This window comes from Alosa sapidissima, chromosome 11, assembly GCF_018492685.1.
Source record: "Alosa sapidissima isolate fAloSap1 chromosome 11, fAloSap1.pri, whole genome shotgun sequence".
Lineage (NCBI taxonomy): Eukaryota > Metazoa > Chordata > Actinopteri > Clupeiformes > Clupeidae > Alosa > Alosa sapidissima.
In genome coordinates, this window is record NC_055967.1 from 3,257,943 (window position 1) to 3,282,093 (window position 24,151).

General features: G+C 40.4%; 1 protein-coding gene across 1 annotated transcript in view; it reads right to left on the reverse strand.

The window, feature by feature from the left end:
* Nucleotides 1-24,151, reverse strand: part of ptpn9a (protein tyrosine phosphatase non-receptor type 9a) — a 78,776-nt gene that overhangs the window by 43,638 nt on the left and 10,987 nt on the right. The window contains exons 2-5 of the mRNA XM_042108783.1: nt 19,546-19,689; nt 18,808-18,897; nt 3,607-3,731; nt 3,377-3,482 (exon numbers count right to left, since the gene is read on the reverse strand). Coding sequence (XP_041964717.1) covers nt 3,377-3,482; nt 3,607-3,731; nt 18,808-18,897; nt 19,546-19,689 — 465 coding nt within the window. The remainder of the gene's footprint in view (nt 1-3,376; nt 3,483-3,606; nt 3,732-18,807; nt 18,898-19,545; nt 19,690-24,151) is intronic.

Here is a 24,151-nt window from a genome sequence, read left to right on the forward strand (position 1 = left end):
TAATTAATGCATGTTGGTTTAATAAACCGTACAGACATAGGCTACTGTATATATATTTACTGATTCCTGATATCCCAGTGGTGGACGTGTGCGGTCACATCTGGCCTTCTGACAGCGACAAGAAAATTGTGTGGCCCTCTCGATCATCAAAGTTGCCCATCCCTGTTATAGGTCATTGCATATCAGTTCACGCCTTGATACCATGGTCTCTGAGTTTTTCCATTTTTTTGTCTAAACATTCCCTCATGTCTTATGGCTATCATATGAAATTTCCAACCTGATATCTTATTTGATTCCTGATAAGTGCCTCTTCATTTAGGCTAGACATTTTATATTCCTCTCCTCTTAACAAAAGCACATTTTCCCTGACTGAGGTAGTAGCATGTGTAGATTTGTAATATCACATTGAAATGACTGTCCTTCCCACCACTGATGTCTTATTGATTGTATAAGTAAGTATAAGTATATATACTCTTTTGATCCCGTGAGGGAAATTTGGTCTCTGCATTTATCCCAATCCTTGAATTAGTGAAACACAAACAGCACACAGTGAACACACAGTGAGGTGAAGCACACACTAACCCGGAGCAGTGAGCTGCCTGCTACAGCGGCGCTCGGGGAGCAGTGAGGGTTTAGGTGCCTTGCTCAAGGGCACTTCAGCCGTGGATGTGGGCATGGGAGAGCAGTACACATTTTTCCTACTGGTCGGTGATCGAACCGGCAACCCTTCGGTTACAAGCCCGAAGCCCTAACCAGTAGGCCACGGCTGCCCACATTGACCGCTAGTCTGTCTTGGAGATCGAATGGAGGGAAGAAGTATTTAGTAGGCAATGTTGTAGCTGGCTACATGGAGATGTAACAGTATGAAAAAGTAACATCACGATTATAGTGACCAAAATTACCATGGTTATCAGTATTATCACAGTACTGTACTGCACTGCTGAAAATGCTTCTAAGCCTATCAGTGATGGACAGAACTTATAATTGGTCTGTCCTCCATGCACAGTAGCAACAAAACTGAGTCATCCAACCTCGTAGACAAATTTGGTGCCTGCTGCTACCTGCCAATGATGATTGATGGAGAAACCGAAGCATCGAATAAGGAATGTGAGATAGTTTATGTCCGTATCCTTTAAAACGGAAAGCCCACCAACCAGCTGATTGGACAACAGGAACTGCAGCATAGCCATGCTTTAGGTGAACATTTTAATCAGCTGATCTAAACCGTAGAGAGCGAAAGACCAATGGCTCTACATGTGATTATAAAGATATAGGGCCCTATTTTCGCGACGCAAAACCCAGCGCAAAGCGTATTATTATCCCAACGCAAAGCGTATTCCTATCGTACACTCGAGTTTTTCGCCATGCCCTTCTCTTTTATTACACAATGCGCTCAGGGGTGTGGCAATTTACGACCTAAGGTGTGGTCTTGGCGCATTATCTAAAGCATTACGCCACTGACCAAGAAAAACCTGGTCTATAGCGAAATCTAAGGGGGGAAAGACACACAAATTGTACAAAGTCTGGTCCTCCATCAGTCAGTGATCTATTAATGTACTGTATGTGCTACATCACCTCTGCATTCCTATTGACAGTGCAAACTGAAAAAAGCTTCTATAGTGGGTAGCTCCTATAACTGTATTCATAGCGGTGTGGTCTGACAACGCCTTAACATCTAATGCCATTTTGGATATTTAAACTACCCCCAGTTTAAGGTGAATTCAAAACAGATGTGTGTGAGTTTAACGTAGTGGTGAAACAAGATAAATCTACATTTACTGTGAAAACTAAAACCTAGATTAAAATAAAAGTGGGCCTGAATATTTTGGTGCAACTGGATTAATAGATAAACCTTGACTTAATCCAGAATAAAGATGAGCTCCATGAACTTGTTTCATGAAAATAATACTTAATTTGCCAACAGACATATTGTATTAATCTTTAATATGGTCAGACTATCAGAATAAGAATAATAAAATTAAAAGCTTTTGGAGGCTGTATCAAAAACTATGTCTGTAATTTAGTAAATTAGATACTGTACAGTGTAATTTGTGAGGTCTTAAAGTTGTTACTTTTTTATTGTAAGATTGCCTCTGAGGAGGTTGGCGTAGCTGCACAAAATACCTGAAACGGAATAATCCTGGCAATAAACTTGGGCGAATTGCTAGCTAGGTAAAATAACAAAGTATAACACCAGACTTGGAAGTTCTCATAAGCAAGCAAGCTATTGACCAGGTGAGTTTTGGTAGCTATGGCAGGCAGATGACAACTCACAAGGATCTTATCCAGGCTGCCTAATACCAGCGAGCTAAATCGTTTAGATACAGCCAACAGCCACTAGCCTTACAAACAGCTACAACAGCAAGCTACTGCAAGGAAATCAAACACACCAAACTAGCTAATGTTACTTACAAGTGAAGTGAAGTGAAGAAGAGCTCAGCAACTTCTTTCAGTCTTAATATCACAGAGCATCTGCCAAGTGAACACCACTACCTGGATTAATCGGTTATTTAGCTTTTTTTCTCTTCTCTCTGGGAATTATTGTAATTTTTGCTTCTGCCATGTTAGCAAAGGAGAAAGGCTAGGGAGGTTAGCTTGTATATTGCGTTAATAGATGAAAAAGCTTTTTGTAAGCTTTTATTGGAAGTTTTGCTTGTAAGCAGAAAACTATGTAGTGAAAGACCTTCTGAACAGTCTGAAACACAAGTGTGTCTGTCTATTGCCCTACAAAACGCTGCTGTTTAAATGGCACAAAAGTGCATGGTGATAGATCATATAGTTGGCTATAGAGTTACAGGCATCAGGGACTACAAAACATTAGATAACAACAGGAGGAAACTGTTGCAAAGTGGTCTGATGTAAGCTGAAGTGAGTTTGTTTTCAAATTCTGTATGGGAGAAATGTGGCATTGGTTTTGTGAGAACCAATGGCATTCACCCCACTTCTTGGTGAATATCTAAGAAGCAGAGAGCTCATCCATTTAAGCAAATGAATAAGTGCTTAATAGAAAAGAAATCTCAAACGACACCCGTGGATTCAAACCGTCTGTGCATGTTTGGCACGCACAGACCCCTTCAACATTGTTCGGTTTGCAACTTTGCACTTAATAATTTTCTTTCAACCATCAGCTGCGACTGCTAAGAAAAGATACAAATTCTGCCACCAGCAAGCCATTGAGCTGGGATAGATTCCAATCAATGTGAATAAAGAAAATGAGACTACCAGGCAGTAGACAAATTGCAACAGAAGCTCTAATTTCTAAAATAATAAAAAAATCCACTCACAGTTCATTGATTTCTTAACATTTTGCAAAAAAAGCTATCAATTATTTACCATTTATTATTTAATTATCAAGACTGTAACTGATTCAACTAACCTTTAACATGTTGAGTATCTTTTTACTAAGGTCCAACTCAAAATTGGTATAATTTGAGCCAGCCATGTCATAGATAAAGACCAGTCCATTCCTTTGAGTCTCAAAGCTGTAATACATAGAAGAGAAAATAATTTTGTCATAATGCTGAATAATGTGGTGCCACATGGTTTGTAATTACCATAAGTGCTGCAAAAGAAACTCTTGTAACCAGTCACACAAAAATATTTTACCTTTCAACTGCTCGGTCCAACAGATAGAAGAGTGCCTGAAGCACAACATGATTGCCAGTTTTGCTCGGGTGATGCAACTTTGCGGTGAAAAGGGCAATGGAAGCCCCAGAAGGATCCCGCACACTCTGTAAGAAGAAATTAAGATGCAGTCAGTTTAAGTGTTTCAGCACAAAAACTGTAAAAAAAAAAAAAATATGAAGCATGTAGCCCAACCCAAGTATCCACTGTTGATAAGGGATGCAATTATTTTGATTGTCGACTAATCTGTCAGTTATTTTTTCGATTAGTTGATTTGTCAACGACTATTTCTGTCACGCCCACTATTTCTGCTTCCTGTGGGCATGGCTCCTGTTCTGGGCTCCACTGCTCAACTGGAGAGGCAAACTAGAATTACACAGTTCCTAGGATTTTCTTTCTGCTTGCAATCGCACACAGTAGGAACTCTGACTTATTGGCCCAATTATTATATGAACAATGGACAGCATTGCTATTTAGTTACTAGCTACTGAAGTTTATTGAAGCTTATGGTATCAGAAAGCATAATTAACATGTTCTTGTCATCTATCCAGAAGGCATTTGTTGCGTGACCGCAGTCAGTCTCTGCAGCCTTCTCATGCAGTTTTTATGTAAGCAAATTTAAACAGAAGGTGGATTATTTTTAAACATTTTTTTAAGTATATATTTTTGGGCTTTTTATGCCTTTAATGATAGGACAGTGGAGAGTGACAGGAAGCGAATGGGAGAGAGAGCAGGGGTGGGATCCGGAAAGGACCACAGGGCGGGAATCGAACCCTGGTCGCCAGTGTACGGTGCAGGTGCCCCAGCCAGTTGCGCCACAGCTGGGGCCATACATTTTTTTTTTTTACATTTTTTAAAAATGGTGCTTCTGCTGCCTTGCCATGCACATCAGTCATGGTTCCTATGCACAGGGAAAAGACCCTACCACAAAGTAGGAGCTCAAATAGTTATAGTAACTGCGGGCAAAGGAACTCTGCATAAAGTTCCTACAGTGCGAAAGGGCCTTACTGTAGGTCATCCTGTTGATCAGTCTCTGATTCAACATAAGTTCCCACAGTAGATTCGAATAATGACTGCTATTGTCCAATCCTATATTAGCAATGTTCTCTATGCGAGGAAGATCTGTCAAACTTTGGACAAACAGTAGTCTTTTGGATAGCGGTTTCCTTACCCGTCCTGATCAGTGTTTCCCATACATTGCGTCCGTTCGAAAGGGAAAGTTGCTGCCTTGTTGCCTCACTAAGAGCTTTCTCATAAGATAAGACTTTGTAAGATATCTTAGAAGGCAGGAAAAGATAGTTAGATCGGTTTCGAACAGCACTTGTTGCCTTGCTCCCCTGTTAGATATTCAACGTTTCAAACAGTCATTTACTTACTTGTGGCGGCCCGCCACAATATCAACATTGACCGTCACACAATGACTGTTTACATGCACTTTAGTATCTCGGTTATTAGGCTATTAGAAATGGTTGTGGACATGAGAAGGTGGCCTAACACCAAAGCCCCATCTATTATACTCTATGTCAGTATATGTCAGTCCACTATCTGTATGCAATACGCAGATTGAACCGAGCAACCAAGATCATCAGGGACACCTCACATCCGAGCCATGATCCCTTCCAACTTCTGTCCTCTGGAAGATGCTATACAGTGGGCAGTGCTTCGACTTGACCAGCTTCACTCGCGGTCCGCGCGTGGGATCACGCGGTATCACGCGACTTTAATTTGTATTTTTCCAGTGAGACGCTGCAACAACCCAAACAACCCGTAGATGGCTCAAGTGAGCAGGGTGTCTCGTAAAAAGAAATGGAGCCTGGAAAACCCTACACAGACTTCACTACAGACTTTAGCAGACTGGTTTAGAAATAATGTAATAGCCAGAAATATGCCTGCCCTGCCCTAATAAAGAAATATTTGGTTAACTGCAAGTGAATCCCGTTTGCAGCCGTAGAGACGCAGGACAAATTAAACATTCTGGTTTTCTCCGAGTGCAACGATGATAGACAGACATCATTTGGACAAAATATAGAGTATTAACCTCCGTTGCTCAGCCAAATGCCTTCCTGTTACGTCCTGTTATCACGGAGTTACAGGCGATAAACGATTTTTGATGGTCACAAGTTTACTTCATTAGGGACTGTTCGTTATTTATTTAAGGGGCTACCTGAGGAGTTTTGGGAGCATTAGTCCAAAAAGACGTGACCCTCCCTCGCCAGCAATACATTTTTCTATGACTCTCCAAAGTGATTATGAAAAAATCACTGTCAACTTTTTCCGGGTTTATCGCCTACTGTATTTTAACGTTTTCACATATTTGGCCATAAGCCGTTTATCATAGGCTATCACGAAACCAAACTACAAAGGCGAACACTTTAACAGGGGGAATTAATTGGGCATGAATCATGCTGAACACTATTTCGCTACCTTAGAATAATAAGGTCCTATCTGCGTTTTGAGTAGGTACAATCGGGACGATTGAAACGGGGACGAATGAAACATTCCGGTTTTCTCCGAGTGCAACGATGATAGACAGTTTGGACAAAACATGGAGCATATTAACCTCCGTTGCTCAGCCAAATGCCTTCCTGTTACGTCCTGGTATCACGGAGTTACAAGCGATAAACGATTTTTGATGGTCACAAGTTTACTTCATTAGCGGTTTATTTTTTTGGATTATTAAATAGTGTTTTTCATTTAAAGGTTTGACTTCGTGCTTATTCAGTAGAGCATTTAGTGCTCTCCCCAATCCCAGACGTTCACATTGCATGTTTGTTTGTAATTGATGCAACCGCGAGATAGGCTATGCGTTTGACAATGAGTTGTTAACAGAACCAAGACATATAGCCCAGCAGCAATCTAGGGACTGATCATTATTTATTGAAGGGGCCACCGGAGGAATTTTGAGTGCTTCAGTTGGAAGTTGCATGACCCTCTCTTGCCTGCTAGGAATTGTTCAATGACCCTCCGACAGAATTGTTAAAAAAGACATGACCCTCCCCTGCCAATTGTCTTCCGCCCGCGCCACAGCCACACACTTTGTGATAACGTTCTTAAATCAATCTTTCCCGTGTGCTTGCATGCTACCAGTCCTTCCTTTTCAAATGTGTTGCACCTGTTTGCACAATTTCACAAATAATCATATGTGATTAATAGTATGACAAAAAATCCCTGTGCACGGGGACCGAAACAATGCATGCCAACTTTTTCCGTGTTTATCACGTATTTTAACTTTCCCCGCTGTCTTGCCGTTTTAATGTTTTCCCGTAGAATATCCCATATTTTAATACTCTCAAAACAGCCCTGCCATCGGGCCTGTCTCTGTGTTGCCCTGTTGCTACCCCTTGCCCTTCCAACGAAACAGATGTCTTCAAATCATCGTTTTCCTTGCTTGAAGGCGAACTTAGAGTGATGTTAACCTATTTAAGTTTAACGGCGCGATTGTCGTGAGAGCACGATTCATTGGCGCTTGCATGTTTGGCCTTATGTCTACGTGCGCACCTGAGGCTACTCAGCTGCAAGATAAATAATTTCCCCTGTTTGTATGTTCACTGCAGGTTGGCCTACCATAACTTACCAACTCTGCACTGTAGACTGGCTATTTATATTTTTCTGTGAAATAAGCAAATGTATTTGTTCAACTTTATGAAGCAGAATTAGCATAGGGTACTTCGAACATAATACATTTGACAAAGGACAATCAGCATAATTGGCATTACGATCCACCCGACGTTTCCCTTGTCTACCCCGTTAAACTTCAGGCTCTCGTGTTTTGCTGAATGATATTACTCAGCAGATCACCCTAGTAGATAACCAGAATTACAGTCTCTAGAATGTAAACTGGGCCACAGATGGTAAGGACAATTGCATTAACTTAAAACTATCTAGTCGAGTATAACCTAAAACTAGCTTAATTAAAATGCCACAGCCCATACTGATTTTTCCTTTTAGAATATAGATATTAAGAGAATAAATCATTATGCAAATACTTTTACTTTTAATACTTAAAGTACATTTAAAAGCAGGTACTTTTTACTTTTACTTAAGTAGGGTTGTCATTGTGGTACTTTTACTTTTACTAAAGTAAATATTTCTCTGTGTATTTGTACTTTTACTGAAGTACTGAGGTTCAGTACTTCCTCCACCACTGCCTACCACAGCTGTGGATAGTGTGGAGTGTTCAAGTAATAACACAATCCAATGTGTGTCTCAATTGTCCCCCGCTGACCACCTCACACATTTCTCTAGATTTTGCAACGAACTTACATGACACAATGCCATAAAATATGCCAGTTTCAGGACACAGAATAATGATTGTAATGATACCAGGTAGCCCAGGTATTGTCGAAGGTGCATGGTGAAGTGAAATTCTTACTTTGGAAAACAAACATTTGCCGATATCATCGCCGATCATCAGAATATTGCAACAGATTCTGTGTTCTGGACTGTAGGTAACTTGTTAAGCCAGTGGTTCTCAAACTTTTATTTCATTCCCCACTTTGATCAAGGGGCATGACTGATGATAGTGGAGATAACGTGTTATCCCGAGGCTTTTGCAAGTAAGCATCTTCGACGGTGGTCTATTAAAAAATATAAGTTTTCGATGTCCCAAACAGAGAGCCATACTTTATTGTTTTTAACGATCTCTATGCTACTCACAAAAATGTAGGCATGGGGACATGATGAAGTAGGTTATCCAACTGTCGTGTGTTAAATTATTGTGATTACGAGCCAGTGGTTTTCAAACATTATGCGTGACTCGGACATCTAACTAAATGCAACAGGCTCATATCGTCCTCGCATTCGCAAAATGAGGACCAGTGTTTTGTCAAATTGCAAATAGCTATTCGTTTTAACTATTTTTTTACAAAAAGCACTTCATACTATCTTAATCTTGGAATATGGGGAGGGAAGTGGCGCGTCTGCAGTCAGCCAAATATGAATGTAATTCTGCGGCATAAAGCAGATGTAATTGTTTATTGTACAGAAAAATAAAAATGACATGTCAAGCAGTCAATTGACTACATTGCAGTCAAGAAGTAGGGCAAATTAATTTACGAAACCAAAACGTGGGTCATAGTTGTCTAAGCCTCTATTGCGTAGCCTGTTAAAAACGTCGCCAGATAGTATTAAATCGGCAACAACATTATTTTCTGCAGAAGCCTACCCAAGGCTACAGATTAATTCTGAACAGTTATTTCTCTACTGGCTCAATTATCACACCACTGTTTTGATTTGCGTAGTTGCATTAACCCCAACACTGACAATAATGTAGACAGCAAATTTCGATTTCGATTTTCGTGTAGTCAAGCCTTAAGCCATACCCAAGTAGCCTAAATCGAGGTAATGTTTAATTATGCATGATTTATTTTGTTATTGAATTCGTAGGCTGGGATTACTCTCGGCAACAATTATGTAAGGGACGGCAGGCAGAGCGATGTACAGTGGCAGAGCGACGCACAGTGGCTGAAAGTGGTACTAAAGCTTCACGCAGCTTCACGCCGCGTAATGCGCGAATGAAGTGGTCATTTGAAAGCGATGCCCACTGTAGATCTCTGAAGACTGGAACGACGCACCTCAACAACTTCTACCGTTCAGCAATTAGACTCCAGGGGTCGTATTCACAAAGCCACCCTGGACCCCTTCCAGTTTGCATACCGAGCCAAACGATCCACGGAGGATGCAATCTGCTCTGCCCTCCATCCAGCCCTCACCCACTTAGACAATAAAGACTCATATGTGAGAATGCTGTTCATAGACTTCAGTTCAGCATTCAATACCATAATACCACAACAACTCATCAGCAAACTGGACAAGCTAGGATTCAGTACCTCCCTCTGCAACTGGCTGCTGGATTTCCTGTTGCAGAGACCACAAGCAGTACGTGTCGGGAACAACACCTCAAGCACTCTGACCCTGAGCACGGGGGCCCCTCAAGGGTGTGTGCTCAGCCCCCTGCTCTTCACACTGCTAACACATGACTGTACAACCACTCACAGCTCCAACCATCTGGTGAAGTTTGCGGACGACACAACACTGGTGGGCCTCATCACTAAGGGCGATGAGGCTCACTACAGAGAAGAAGTAGACTTGCTGGCTAAATGGTGCAAAGACAACAACCTCCTGCTAAATGTCAGCAAGACCAAGGAGATTGTTGTCAACTTTCAGAGAGGCCACAAACAACTGCCACCACTGTCCATCGACGGAGATGCTGTGGAGAGAGTGAGCAGCACAAAATTTCTGGGGGTGCACATCAGCGACAACCTCTCCTGGACCACCAACACAGCATCACTGGCGAAGAAAGCCCAGCAGCGCCTCTACTTCTTGCGCAAATTGAAGAAGGCAAGTGCCACGCCTCCTGTCATGACTACATTCTACAGAGGGACCATCGAGAGCATCGTCTCCAGCAGCATCACAGTGTGGGGCGGAAGCTGCACAGATCAGAACAGGAAGACCCTCCAGCGCACTGTTAACACAGCTAAGAGGATCATTGGAGCACCACTCCCCTCCCTGCAGGACATTTACACCACCCGCCTCACCCGCAAAGCACTAATGATTGTCAAGGATACAACCCACCCTGCACACAAACTGTTCAGCCTCCTGCCCTCTGGAAAGCGGTACAGGAGCCTCCGCTCCCGCACCACCAGACTGGCAAGTAGCTTCATCCACCAAGCAATCAGGATGCTGAACACTCTACCCACTCTCCCATCACTGACAGCCCCCCCCACCCACCAGCCAACCAGGAACCTAGGAAACTAGGATCCTGTCTACCAAACCCCCCCCCCCCCCCAGTTACTTCATGTAACTGTTAAGACTATAGAAATATACAACACAACTACCTCTATTTTTTTTTAATATATGTCCTATATTTCTATTTTGATACATACATGTTCTATATTTCAGTCTTGCACTTTAATTTAATGTTTATTGTCTATGGCTATGTCCATAGTATGTCTATGTCTGTATTTAAAGCATGTCTATGTCTGCATGGGAAAGTAAGAAACGAAATTTCAATTCTTTGTATGACCAGTGCATGTAAAGAAATTGACAATAAAAGCCGACTTGACTTGACTTTTATCTTACCACTAGGAGTACTCCTAAATCACACTAAAAGATTTTAGCTAGGAGTTTTCTCTTAAAAGTTATTCACTAAGCCTTTCAGACCTATTCTTAGTAAGGAAAAATTACAACTCCTAAACGGTAATTATAACTGACGAGAAGCCCTGTGGACATAAAATATTGGGGAAAAATTGAGATATGTGAAACCCTATTTGAGTGAAATGGTAATCAGAAATAATTTGTTATTAAAAAAAAGACTAAAATGCTTTGACTAAAACTTGATTAAGGTAACTTGAGTTCTCTTTTGACTAAAACTAGACTAAAATGATGAGACTTTTAGTCGACTAAAACTTGACTAACAATATATTTTAATGACTAATTATTACACGGCTCTTCACAAGGCAAGTAGAACGCTCCATTGACTTGAATGGGATTTCCCAAAGTTCTAGCGGTCATTATTTCTGAGGAAAGGACCTCTGAAAAAAATAATTACCGCTGTCAATGGCAACGGAGTTTGTGCTTCCAATTCAGGTATTTCATATCACTACGGAAGGACTGGAACTTAATTCAAAAATGAAAGCAGACGGTTGATCAGCTGTGTTCTAAAGAATGTTTGATTCAAGTTCAGCGTGTGTTGTTGCGAACTATTTGTTTCTCAGCAAATGCCACGATGAATGGTAACAAATAGGCTAGGCTATGTAGGCTGAAGAATATCGTGGGGAGTTTATTATTTTGTTTTGGCAAGTAGCCGTGTAATAAGTCCCTTCGGGGCGGAACTGTCGGGACTTATTTTCCCAATAATGACCGGCGTTCTATACATTATCCCTTACATATGACAAAGACTACAGTAAAAGGTACATTTCAACACAAGACAAAGGGCTCTATCTTGACAATCTAATCCAATCAAAACTCAACGCAAAGTGTATTCCTATCGTACACTTTTTTAGCATGCGCGTCTCTTTCATTGAACAATGCGCTCAGGGGTGTGGCAATTAACCTAAGGTCTGGTCTTGGAGCATTATCTAAAAATTGCTATCTTACACTATCTAAAAAGCATTACCCCACTAACCAAAAAAAAAAAAAGGTCTATAACGAAAGGTGCATATGAAGCACAGCTGAAGACGCACTGTCACAAGATGTAAGCAGCAACTCCTCTGCAGGATAAATGTCCTTAGGTTTTTTATTCAGTCATTTGAATATTATTGGGGTAAGTGTTATCTTTTCGATGCTAACCCACTGTCAGTCAATAGTGAAAGTAATTACCGTATTTTCCAGACTATAAGTCGCACTTTTTTTCATAGTTTGGCTGGTCCTGCGACTTATAGTCAGGTGCGACTTATATATGAAAAAAATATATAATTGAACATGTTTTTAAATGTTAATTTATATTAACTGACATGAACCCTATGTGAAACATTACGTCTACAGTCGCGAGAGAGCGCTCTCAAATGTCCTGTGCACTTTCAGTCAGAGATTAATGCTTGTACTATGCCTGAAACACACGTGCATACCTAAATCGTCAAATTATGGCCAGGATTCTATTTATAGCCGGGCCTCAGATTTGGACAAATAAAAGCCAGTATAATTTTGTTTCAATTTAACTCATAAAAGAGCTCTTCGCAATATTTTATATTGTTGGTTGGTATTGTTGCCAATGAAAAGTTATTGTCCATGAGTCTCCAACGCGTTGCTCTCATTGCTCTCAAGCTACCAGTCGCATGCCGCCCCCTTCTGAGCTAGAGGCTGAAGCAGTACATTTTATAAAAAAGTAAATCATGCATAATTTAAAAAATAACTACATTTAGGCTATTTTAGACCTCTTTGGCTATACGGAATAAGGTTTCCCTTGCAGCACAGCACACGTATGAATGAATGAAAGCGTGGATACCTTATCTCGCAATAAGTGGATGGCAATCGAAATCCCGACACTACATGAAACTTAATAGTAAGCCATTAAATACCCCACAGATTTCAGTGGTCATCAGTCCACTTTTTTATTTAGCAATATAATCAAACAGTCCAAAAGTAAATTAAATCTCAAATTGAACATCTGCTTTTGATAGCCTACCCATGCCGCTCTAAACAAAAAGTAGGCCTATGTCTCACAATAAAACGCAAGAAATAAAGGACTATATAGCTGACTCGAATACAAGCCATGGCCAAATAAAGGTAATGTGCTTTGCGCAGCCTAAATTTGAGGATTTACGAGTCTCCTAAACATTCCTCACCCGTCAGACATGCATGAAAACATTTGAAAACAAAACTCACTGCCATGTAATATTTGATCGCCGTTTTGCTACTAATTATCTTTCACGTAATGAATACGCACAGAAAGTGAAAGTAGGCCTACTGTGCGCTCCGTGTCTGTAGCTGTCTGTTCACGTCCGCAATCAAACGTCAAATGGAGAAGTCATCCATGTTCTCTCACGTTATAGGCGGTCATGCTTCTGTGTATGCAAAATTCCTGACGGTTCCTGATCGCTAAACGTTTGTTTTCCTTTCCTGTCGATAGCGATTGATGTTGAAGCACCTAGGCTATAATTTGACTTCAGCGGTGACAAATCCTGCTGAGAGAGAGAGCAACGAGAGAGAGGCACCCCCAAAGTGGTCCTGCGTGCGCGCGTGTGTGTCTCTGCATGGGGTTCAATTGAAGTCAGAGTTGGTCCGTCAATAGTCCCGCATTCAGGCTCCATCATTATATTAATGTCAGACAGCGCTGTAAAATGTGTGGGAATTTCTCGCATTATGATGGCTAGATTTGCGGGATGAGATTATGATCAATACTAAGTAATAATTTATTCGCAATACCCGCAATCCCGCGCTGGAATTTAGACCCTGGTTTTAAATGTGCATCTTTTTTTCTCTCGCTCTCTCGGAGGAGGCCAGCCAAGCAATTGTTCTGCTGTCAGCCTGTGCCAATATATCGTCCAAAATGATTGATTGCATTGCATTCTCCACATTTTTAGCTAATTTTTCATGTACCACATCAGCATTTTTGTTCAGTGAATCTTTTGTAAATTGCTTTACAATTACCGTCGGGCCTATAGGCCTATCGCCTGCTTGCTTCGGTCACCTCCTTTTAAAACCTTTTAAAACCTTAAAAAACCTTCAAATCTTTTTCTCTCTCGTGAGCATTTAATCTGCTGCCAGCTTGTGACTCCACATCGCCCAAAATGCTTGATTGCATTGTATTCTCCACATTTTAGATACATTTTGGTCTACCACATGGCATTTTCTTTCAGTGGATCTTTTGCTTTGCAATTACCTTCCTGCCCTCCTCTTGGCTGCCTTCACTTCTTCGTCTTCATTAACATGAATCTTTTTGGCCTCAATAATCCATTTACATAGTCTCTGTTTTTGGTTTTGGATTTTGTGAAATACATTTCTAAATAAATGCGACTTATAGTCCAGTGCGACTTATATATGTTTTTTTCCTGCTCATGACGCATTTTTTGACTGATGCGACTTATACTCAGGAGCGACTTATAGTCCGGAAAATACGGTAACTGTGTATAACTGTTTTGTTGTTGACTATGACACCAGGGTGAAGTTAGTTTCACTTTGCCAATGAGTTCAAATAATAGACGAGGGTGCAAGCAGATTCATTCAAATGCGCCTCTGACTATTAAAATACCGATGCGCTGTTTGAAGTTGCACTGCTTGCTGTTTAAGGGAATGACAGATGTCATTTTCATTGGTTTAAAGGATGTTACACCCAAAACACACCCATGACTGATTAAGAAACATAAGAACCACCTTGTTGCGCCAGGCGTCCGATGTTTGATAACATTTGATAACAAAACCACCTCCAATGTGGACTGGACAAACACCTAAGCTATTCGCCAGTGACCATGCGTTTTAGATCGCCGACACAGAGCCCTAAGACTAAGACTAAATTAAAAATAGGTGACAAAATTAACACTACCGAGGGCTAACCTATTAAAAGTTCTGGCTTTGTGTATGATGGTTAATGGAAGTAAGGGAGGACAAACCACCCTTTGGGCAGGTGTAGAAAAATCAAACGTAAAAATGAGGGATTCTACCATGACACGAATACATATTTGGGTCAATGGCGTGACACACACATTTCTACTTCCGCAAGCTGTAAAACAGGGGTCTCAAACACCCGGCCCGCAACGCATGTCAAAATAATAATGTAATCCGGCCCTTGAGGCTATTTTTAATTGCGACAAACAACGATACTGATTAAAATAGACAATAGATTCAAGTACGGTGACAAATCTCATTTGTACTCTGCTCCACTATTTGCTAGACATCCAGAGCTTGATTCAAACCCAAAATCGCTGCGCGAAGTTTTAAGGAAATACTTGTATTACACGCGAGAAACACAAAGACCGACGTGCATTTGTAATGACGCGGAAGCGATGCAGGCCATAGTTTTGCACAAATTGAAGCAGAAATAGGCCTACACCTAATGTTGGGGAAAAAAAAAAAAAAAAAACACGTGTCATGAAGTCTTAGGTCGGCTATGTTATTCACCTATTCTGATTCTGAAGGAGAATATCCTTTTGGAGATTATCACTATCAATAGACGAACGATCATAGTCACGGTGCGTCTGTGAATGGAGGTGCGTCTTTGCTTATTTCGACCCTCTGCCCAACATAGCTTGGAGGTTGCAGTGGTAATCGTGATGAGTGTTCGTAATGGACATTTATAAACTTCATAAACTTTTGTTTATACTCAAAGATTTTTACATTTACAGTAGGACTTTATCTCTGACCACTTTCAAGCCATGGCCTTTTGAAATTTTGATATAAAAATCCAATGGTGTTGCTTTCTTAACCCTGACGCCTAGTTTGCCAGGTTTAAAAAAATTTATGAGAGGAAAATATTTTTATTTGGTGTGAAAGACACACATATGCCTACCTGTTTTTATGCTTTTTTGTTTGTTTTTATAATTTGTATTAATATTTATTTTATTTATAAGCTAAGGTTGCTAGCACAGGTGACATTGCATTTTAGGAAATAGCCATTCTTTTTATTAAATTATTCTTTAACACTGACGTGGCTCTCCAATCAGATGACATTGGCAGAAGTGGCCCCCAGCTTATTTGAGTTTGAGACCCCTGCTGTAAAACTTACAATTGTATAGAAAAATTGGTCAGAGATATAAATCTCAAATCATTTTCATTGACCAATGTACAGAATTGTTTGAAAGATTTTACCCAGTTAAGCCAGTAAACCCGCTTTTAGAAATTTTTGGTGAAATTTCTTTGTTTCTCTCCAACTCCACTATCCAAAATGTTTCAAAATACTGAGGTTTTTTCAGCATTGGGGAAATACATTTTGTGACTTTTATGTTTAATATTATGGTGGTGTGTTGTGACATTTTCTCATGATGTAATGCAAAAAATGTTTGGCAAACACTATAGGATAGCCTACTGTAGTTCCACATTAGCTTTTGTGCAATTAGAGCAGTGGCAAAACTTAGAACAGTTGCACTACAGCTAAATCGGAGAACCCTACAAACCGTCCGAAGAAAGTTCGCTGATGTCAGATTAAACCATAAAGATAAATGATTTGGACACATCATTGTGGACCCATGTCAATGTCAGTGGTGTGCATGCGAGTCATGAACATAAAGTTAGTAGGCAACCATTAGCCTAAATATTTCAAAGTAGTCTGCACAAACCGATGTTTGAGTGCACTTGGTGTTCACTTTCAATAAGACCCGTCCTAAATTGCACATCTTTACAAACTGCTGCCTGCTGCCTTCCAGTAATGAATCTTGGTGGTAAATAAATAGCCTAACCCAGGGGTGGGCAAACTGCAGCCCGCGGGATGTCAAAACATCATGTTAAATAGAGATAAGCCTAACTTAGTTGTCTCCTTTGCAGCAGATCTAACGTGAACATTATGCAATCCATTTAATTGGGAATGCGCCTGCGCTCACGAGAGGGAAAGAGATCGGCAGGTTCCAGCTGGCTTGTCATTGTTGATAATTGAGGTCTCCTTCTTATAAGAAACTTTTAAAAGGAAATCATGAAGGCAACGGTAGTTCCCACTACTGACCATTTAAAAACTGTGAGAGGGCCCAGCCATAGGTACAGGACTAGCCATAGCGGAGCGGGCAGAAGATCATTGAGAAATAAACGCGAATTGTTCTTAAAGCGTGTTAAACAGCATAATTAGCAGTAATTTTTAAGCAATTCATACTTTAAAACAAATACTTTTAAATGATAGGCTATAAGAAGTTTTATTTTTTTATGTGTGTCTTGTTTGGGGGGGGGGGGGGGGCAGGGGGGGGATTGGTTGTTTGTTGTGCGGCCCGCCGGCCAATTTTCAAAACCCAATGTGGCCCTTCAGCCAAAAAGTTTGCCCACCCCTGGCCTAACCTGTTCACTTTGCAGCTGATAAGGATGATGGCAGGGTCCTATTGACTTAACTTTTTGGCTTGTCTGCCAATGGTGGGTAAACAGAAAAATTTACCGGCCCAAAATATTTTTTCTACCGGCCACAAAACTGTCACTATTGAAAAAAGGCATAGAACTGATCTACATGCATGTTGCGGCCATGTCTTTGATCTTCATGTTCTGACTTTAAATTAGTCCCTTGTTTCTATGATTTAGTGCAGTAGATTCTTCCTCCACACGTTGCGACATGCCTGCTGACTGTCAGATAGGCTAATACAACTTGTAGGCCCAATTGCATATGTGAATTTTATGCTTATTTCATTATTAATAGAAGATTAAACATGTTTTACTTTAGGTCATTGAAGTCACTGTATTAATACTAACTAATTAGCTAATTAAAACTAATTAGCGATATGAGATTAATAGGTGTCGAGAAGAGAACTTGAGTGAAGACTGGATTTGGCAGTTTTGAAGTTAGAATGGTTTCCTGACTGTGTTGTGGTGACAATGTAGCACCTAGGATATGTAGCACCAACTCAGGCTATGATAAGTTGTATAGATACTAGCCTAGATGCCAGCCAAACTTAGCCCCGCCCACAACATTTGAGGGTCTGGACTTGTTCGTTGTGGAGCAAAGTGTTTCATTCATCCCCGGTTCTCTCTTACAAAAATGCTGTTGCTAGAAGGTCGACATTTAGAAGTTATTGCACTGTCAATAGATTTATTGACAGTGCAATAACTTCAACCCCTGTATAGGTTGAAACACGCCCAATAATCACATCCCAATGGAGCAGTATTAGACTCATATTCAGACTAGAATTTGAGTATGATGGTGTCAGGCTAATAGATACCTGGATGCATGCAACATCTGTGCATGCGTCATTGTTAAAATAAATTGGTAACACAACCGGAGGACTTTTTGGATCAAAGGAACATGCTCAACCAAGACTCCATATCTAGAATTGCTTCGTTTAGCCTATGGGAAACGAACACAAATCATACTGTTCGAAGCAACTAACGGGATATCCCCAAAATATCAGATGTAATTGCTCACACTTTAAATCGATTAGTTTAGAACCTCGTTTCTCCAATTGTACTTCTTCCTCCTATAAAACACCTGCTAGTCAAAACACAGATGTGTTCAAAACATCTAGCCTGACTGTAACAATTCCTCTACTTTGGTGGCATTAAAAAAAACAACATTGAGCTCTCTTGAAAAAAATGCATTCGCCAAACAGCATTGCATTAATATGATGACTAACGTCACCATTAACTAGTATGCTCGCTTAATCTGACCAATTCATCAGCAATTTCCCACAAAAAAAAATGTGTGCATCAAGTGAAGCTATAGCGATGGTAGACAGTGAGAGTCACTCAAATAATTGCACATTTTAGTTCACCAACTTATGTGACAAAATGTGTAGGCTATAAATGCTCTGTTGCTTTTTTCCCCACCGTGAAATGCTGGGAAATTGTAAATTTAAACGCTGAAATGTTCTGGTGGTGGTGGTGGTGGTTGGGGGGGGGGGGGGGGTTACCCCGTATTAATATTATTTCGGTCAAAAAATGTTTTAGTCATTGAAGGCCTAACCACTGAACGCACCACCACTGGTAAGGGGCACCTACTGAATTAAAAATGACAAGTACATTCACACAAAATGTGTTAAAACTGATTTGGTTTTGATTTTTTTTTTTTATGTTTTGAAATTCTAAAATGTCACTACTCATTTACATATGTACACAACAACTCACCAAAACTGTGAACTTCCCACTGAGTAGTTCTGAACGCAAAGGTTCCTCTTGTGGTTGAAGTCTCACAATGCCCTCCTTTAGACGTGTTTCCTGGTCAAACAAACAAAGAGTAGGCTTGATATTTTAAAGCAATGGTTCGGAGTAATTTCACCCTAGGGTCCTTTGCACCATGACCTCGAGCCAAACACCTCCTCAGAAGCTTTTTTCCCTTGGTCAAACATTGGTCGAGTTAGCGCTATCAGGATAATAGCTAATAGCTTAGAGCAGGCGCTAACGGAACCAACGATGTACCTCATAAATTACCCTGCTGCCAGGACTTTTACGGGCTTTTCCCAAATCACGGAAGTAACGTTGATGCAGCAGTAGCTAGCAGCAGAGTAGAAGCCATCAAGAAGTGTTATTTAAATAAACTCCTGGTGTACTTACAAACATTCCAATGCCTTGTTTTATGAGTACAGAACATATTTGTACTACTGTAGAAGTTTGTTACCATTCCGGGCATCGCTGGTTCCATTAGCGCCTACTCTAAGTTATTATCCTGACGCTAACTTGACCAATGTTCGGCCAAGGGAAAAAAGCTTCTGAGGGGGTGTTTAGCTCAAGGTCATGGTGCAAAGGACCCTAGGGTGAAATGAACCATTGCTTTAACATATTTATTGTAACCATAATGTATTCATACTGAAATAAGCATATTAATACATTCATAAAAATCCCAAATTCATAGAAATAAACAAATACCCTGTAGCTGTGAAAAAGCTCTATGGCTCTGAAAACATCAAATTTTCGAGCCATGAGAAACTTGATGGCCACCTCCCAAGATAGAGGTGAAACACCATGCTGCGTGGTCCATTTATTGATCTCCTCAAGAAACTGCTTTGTAGCCTAAATAAAGGGACACAAATTTGTGCAGACTTTACAAAAAGTACATACATGTAGTGTACCATGCAATAGTATTTCAGAGGGTATTGATCTTTAAACTGCAACTGTAATTGAAGATTGCATATTAATTGAATAGTTTACAAAGATTATAACATTAAATTCAACTGCTAAGGCCTGACAAAAAAAATCCAATGTCTTTCATTTCTGCATCATTCCACACAGCCTCTCTGGGATCAGGGATCAGGGATTTCCAATTTCTTTACAATTAAGCAAAATCTGCCTTTTTGTCTTTTAACCCAATCATTTCCACAGTGGAATTTAAAGGAGCTACTGTACATGCAAAATTACCATGATGTCAGAGATAAAGGAAATATGTTGAATTTCAATACTGCCTTCACTGACAACATACAGCCAGCGCAATTCAAGCTATGCTAAGCAATACTCGGTGACCTCGAGAAACAGATCTGTGTGAAAAATGGCCGGAATTCTCCTTTAAAGGCTCTGTAACTCTAGTCATTTCTTAACCGATTTCTCACCTTTGTTGTTGCATTTTTCTCTACAGGACTCCCCCCTACAGCTTTGGATTGCATATTTCACAACCGTCTCTTTTCGCTAGTTCTGCCATGATGAACATCTAAAAAATGAATCTATCGCTGTTGCTCTCTGTTGCTCGTTCTCGCTTCTCTCAAAACTTCCTGATTCAGACTTTGCCGGGACGCTAGTGCAGATCTTGCAAGGCTGGTTTTCCGCTAGGATCAGGGAAAGCCGCCATTTTTGCCACAACAGGTCATTTAACCATCACAATGATTTCTAAACTGATTTATTAAGTTGAAAATGTTGCATAGTTCCCACAACTACAGCTCATTAAAATGCTCCAGTTCTATCCAGGACCAAGAAAACAGAGCACATTCCTCCAATTCTTAGGTCCTTGCATTGGTTTTACAGTAGCCTTTACACCAGGGGTCTCAAACACCCGGCCCGCGGGCCAAATCCGGCCCGCGTCCTGCCCAATTCCGGCCCGCGACGTATGACAAAATAATAATGTAATCCAGCCCTTGAGGCTATTAATTGCGACAAACAACGATACTGATTCAAATAGACGATAGATCGAGGTACGGTGACAAATCTCATTTGTAGGCCTACTCTGCTCCACTATGTGCAAGACATCCAGAGCTTGATTCAAACCCAAAATCGCTGCGCAAAGTTTTCAGGAAATACTTGTATTACACGCGAGAAACACAAAAACGTGCATATGTAGATAATGACGCGGAAGCGATGCAGGCCATAGTGTTGCAGAAATTGAAGCAGAAATTAAGCAGAAATAGGCCTACACCAAATGTTGAAAAACGTTCACGTGTGATGAAGTATTAGGTAAGCTATGTTATTCACCTATTCTAATTCTGAAGGAGAATATCATATTTAAGGAGTAATATTTAATATTTTGGAGATTATGATCGATCGTCTATGACAGAGATAGTCACGGTGCGTCTGTGAATGGAGGTGCGTGTATACAACGGTGTCCACTAAGCATACCATGCTTGTTTCGACCCTCTGCCCAACATAGCTTGGAGGTTGCAGTGGTAATCGTGATGATAGTGTCCGTAATGGATGTGGTACAGACAGCAGGGCTAGTAGAAATAGGGCTCTAAAGAACTACAAAGTCACCCGCAATATGACGCGAACCTCTGGGTACTGCAGATTACCCGCGATAGGAACTGTTTGACCAGAATACTTTATTGTAGGCCTATATTGTAGTAATCTATTACTAAACCACAACATCTTAGGTGTTGGTATACATCTTAGGTGTTTTCCTGTTAATTTGTTATGTGGGTAATATGAAAAAAGGAAAGTAAACCTGCTTAAATATGTTCATCCAGTATTTACTGAAAGGTGCATAATTTGAAGTGCTTGCCATCCAGTGACAAATTAGATGGGTAAATTTACCCCCTTCATAAACTTTTGTTTTACTCAAAGATTTTTACATTTACAGTAGGACTTTATCTCTGACCACTTTCAAGCCATAGCCTTTTGAAATTTTGATATAAAAATCCAATGGTGTTTGCAATGGCTTTCTTAACCCTGATGCCTAGTTTGCCAGGTTTAAAAAAGTTATGAGAGGAAATATTTTTATTTGGTGTGAAACACACACACATACCTGTTTTTATGTTTTTCATTTATTTTATAATTTGTATTAATATTTCTTTTATCATTATTTTATTTATAAGCTAAGGTTGCTAGCACAGGTGTCTAAAACTAGATAAAAACACTTGCACTTTCTGTTTGCAGTTTTGTGTGGTATTTGAAAAAAAGAACATTGCATTTTCAGAAATAGCCGGCCCTCCAATCAGATGACGTTGGCAGAATTGGCCCCCAGCTCATTTGAGTTTGAGACCCCTGCTTTACACTGAAGGCCTACATTTTACAGTGCTTCTATAGGCTATTTGCATGCGGCTTGTTTGTGAACCGGTGGAGCCAAGTGTGTTTGAACCTGAAGCTATTGTTAATGAAATTAGTGTCTACACAGACCCGATTGGATGTTGGACCTAGTCAATCAACACGTTGCGATAAAGGAGGATTTATGCGTGTCAAAATATTTATTATTGGGCAATCAGGGTAAGATATTCAGTGTCAGAGTGAAGATGTAAGAAGCAGAATATAACAGAAGATGCCGTTACAACAGTTTACACTCCACCGGAAAACAAAACGGCCACATTGAGAGCCCTTCGAGCAAGTAGCCCATTGGTCTATAAAACACTCAATGGTTTAGAGTTTTAGACTCTATGTATCCTTAATATGATTAAGGACACACATGCTGCCACAAGAAAACAAGGCACCTCAAGAAAGAGTGCAGTCATCCTACAATTTCTCTCTGCCCTCTGATAAGAGGCTCAGGTCTCTCCACATGGGCAAAATGAGATACCGGGACAGTTTCTATTCAATGGCATAAAACTGTTCAATACTCACATTAAAGCAGCACTAAAGAAGAGTTGCTCACAGTCCCCTGACAGTTGAGAAGCGAAATTATCTGTTACCACTGTAGCCTACATAAAAGTGCTGTGAAATGTGTGCATTGCCAACATTATATCGTCAGAACTTATTAACATGGACGTAAATTACACATTCACGATCAGACATTTATTGTGGTTTGGCAGTCATCTTTTTTGCAAGCACTCGAATCAAAATAAGAACAATAACTAGCATGCTGACTGTTGAAGCCAGTAGGTTCAGAGCCCGTCTACGGAGAGCCTGGCCACTCCGTATTAATTCCCATTGTACCGAATTGTGGTTGCAGTTCCACCAGAGTTCCACTGGGGGCGATAGCCATGAGTGCAAAATTAATGGGAGACAATGGAGCTAGACGGCTAAATTAGTCTCTTTCCCCTGATTGTCGTTGAGAAATCTCAGATTTGACTGTAGTTTGTATAAGTTCAACATGGGATATAGGTCAAAAGTTGAATGAATGAGTACTTATGTCCTTTTGATTTCTTAGAGGTTGGGTCGTTGTTGCCCATAACACGCTAGCATGGTGCTAATGAATGACGTCATTGACACGTGTGAAAGGCTTTTTAGAACAATTAAGTGACTTTAAAAAATATAATAATCAACCAAGTGTATTTTCTTTGCCTCCCCTTTCAAATACAATATTCAAATTACTTGACAAAAAATGATATCCCGAGAAAAGCGGATTTTGAGGGGTACAGCTCCATAGACCTCCATTCATTCTGCACTCGTGGACGAGCGCCCTCACGTGGAGCCAGAGAAGGAACTGCAACCAGTTCAGAAACTGGAAGTTTTCCCGAGTCCCTCCACTCTGCGGCCATATTTTTGAGCACAATCAGGCATCTATTTCGGGCAGAACTGCGTGTGCACAAGGCTTCACAAATCTTGACACACCAACCTTGCTCTATTATCATTTTTATATCGCGATATGTATCATTATCGCAAGAGGCTTCAATATATTTCGCAATATGGATTTTAGGCCATATCGCCCATCCCTAATTCACATGTCAACTTTTGGCGGCTATGTGTAGACTGCCATTTTTGCGTTAGCCTTATGAACTAACCGCATACATTTCTATGGGATATTCTGAGTGCTGTCTCCTCATTAGAAAGTCTCTGCTTATGCTGCGTTCTAGTACAGCGGCTAAGCACCGGAATCGACCAGTTTTTGCAGAAAGCATGAAACTTGGCAAAGTTAGGCTTATACTACTACCCCTAGAGATCAAAAACTGAAATGGACCCCAACACATAGCGCCCCCAGTGGCCGCCATCTTGAATTCAAATATGGCTACCATTCTTAATAGAATTGTTGATACAACTTCAAAATTGAAAAAGTATAAAGATAAAAAAAGATAGAGATAAGTATAAGTATTTAAGATAAGTATTTTAAGTTCTAACACTCAATTTTTAGGGTCAAGGACGCTATTGACATGATTTCCAAACAAACTTGATGTTGAAATCCAAT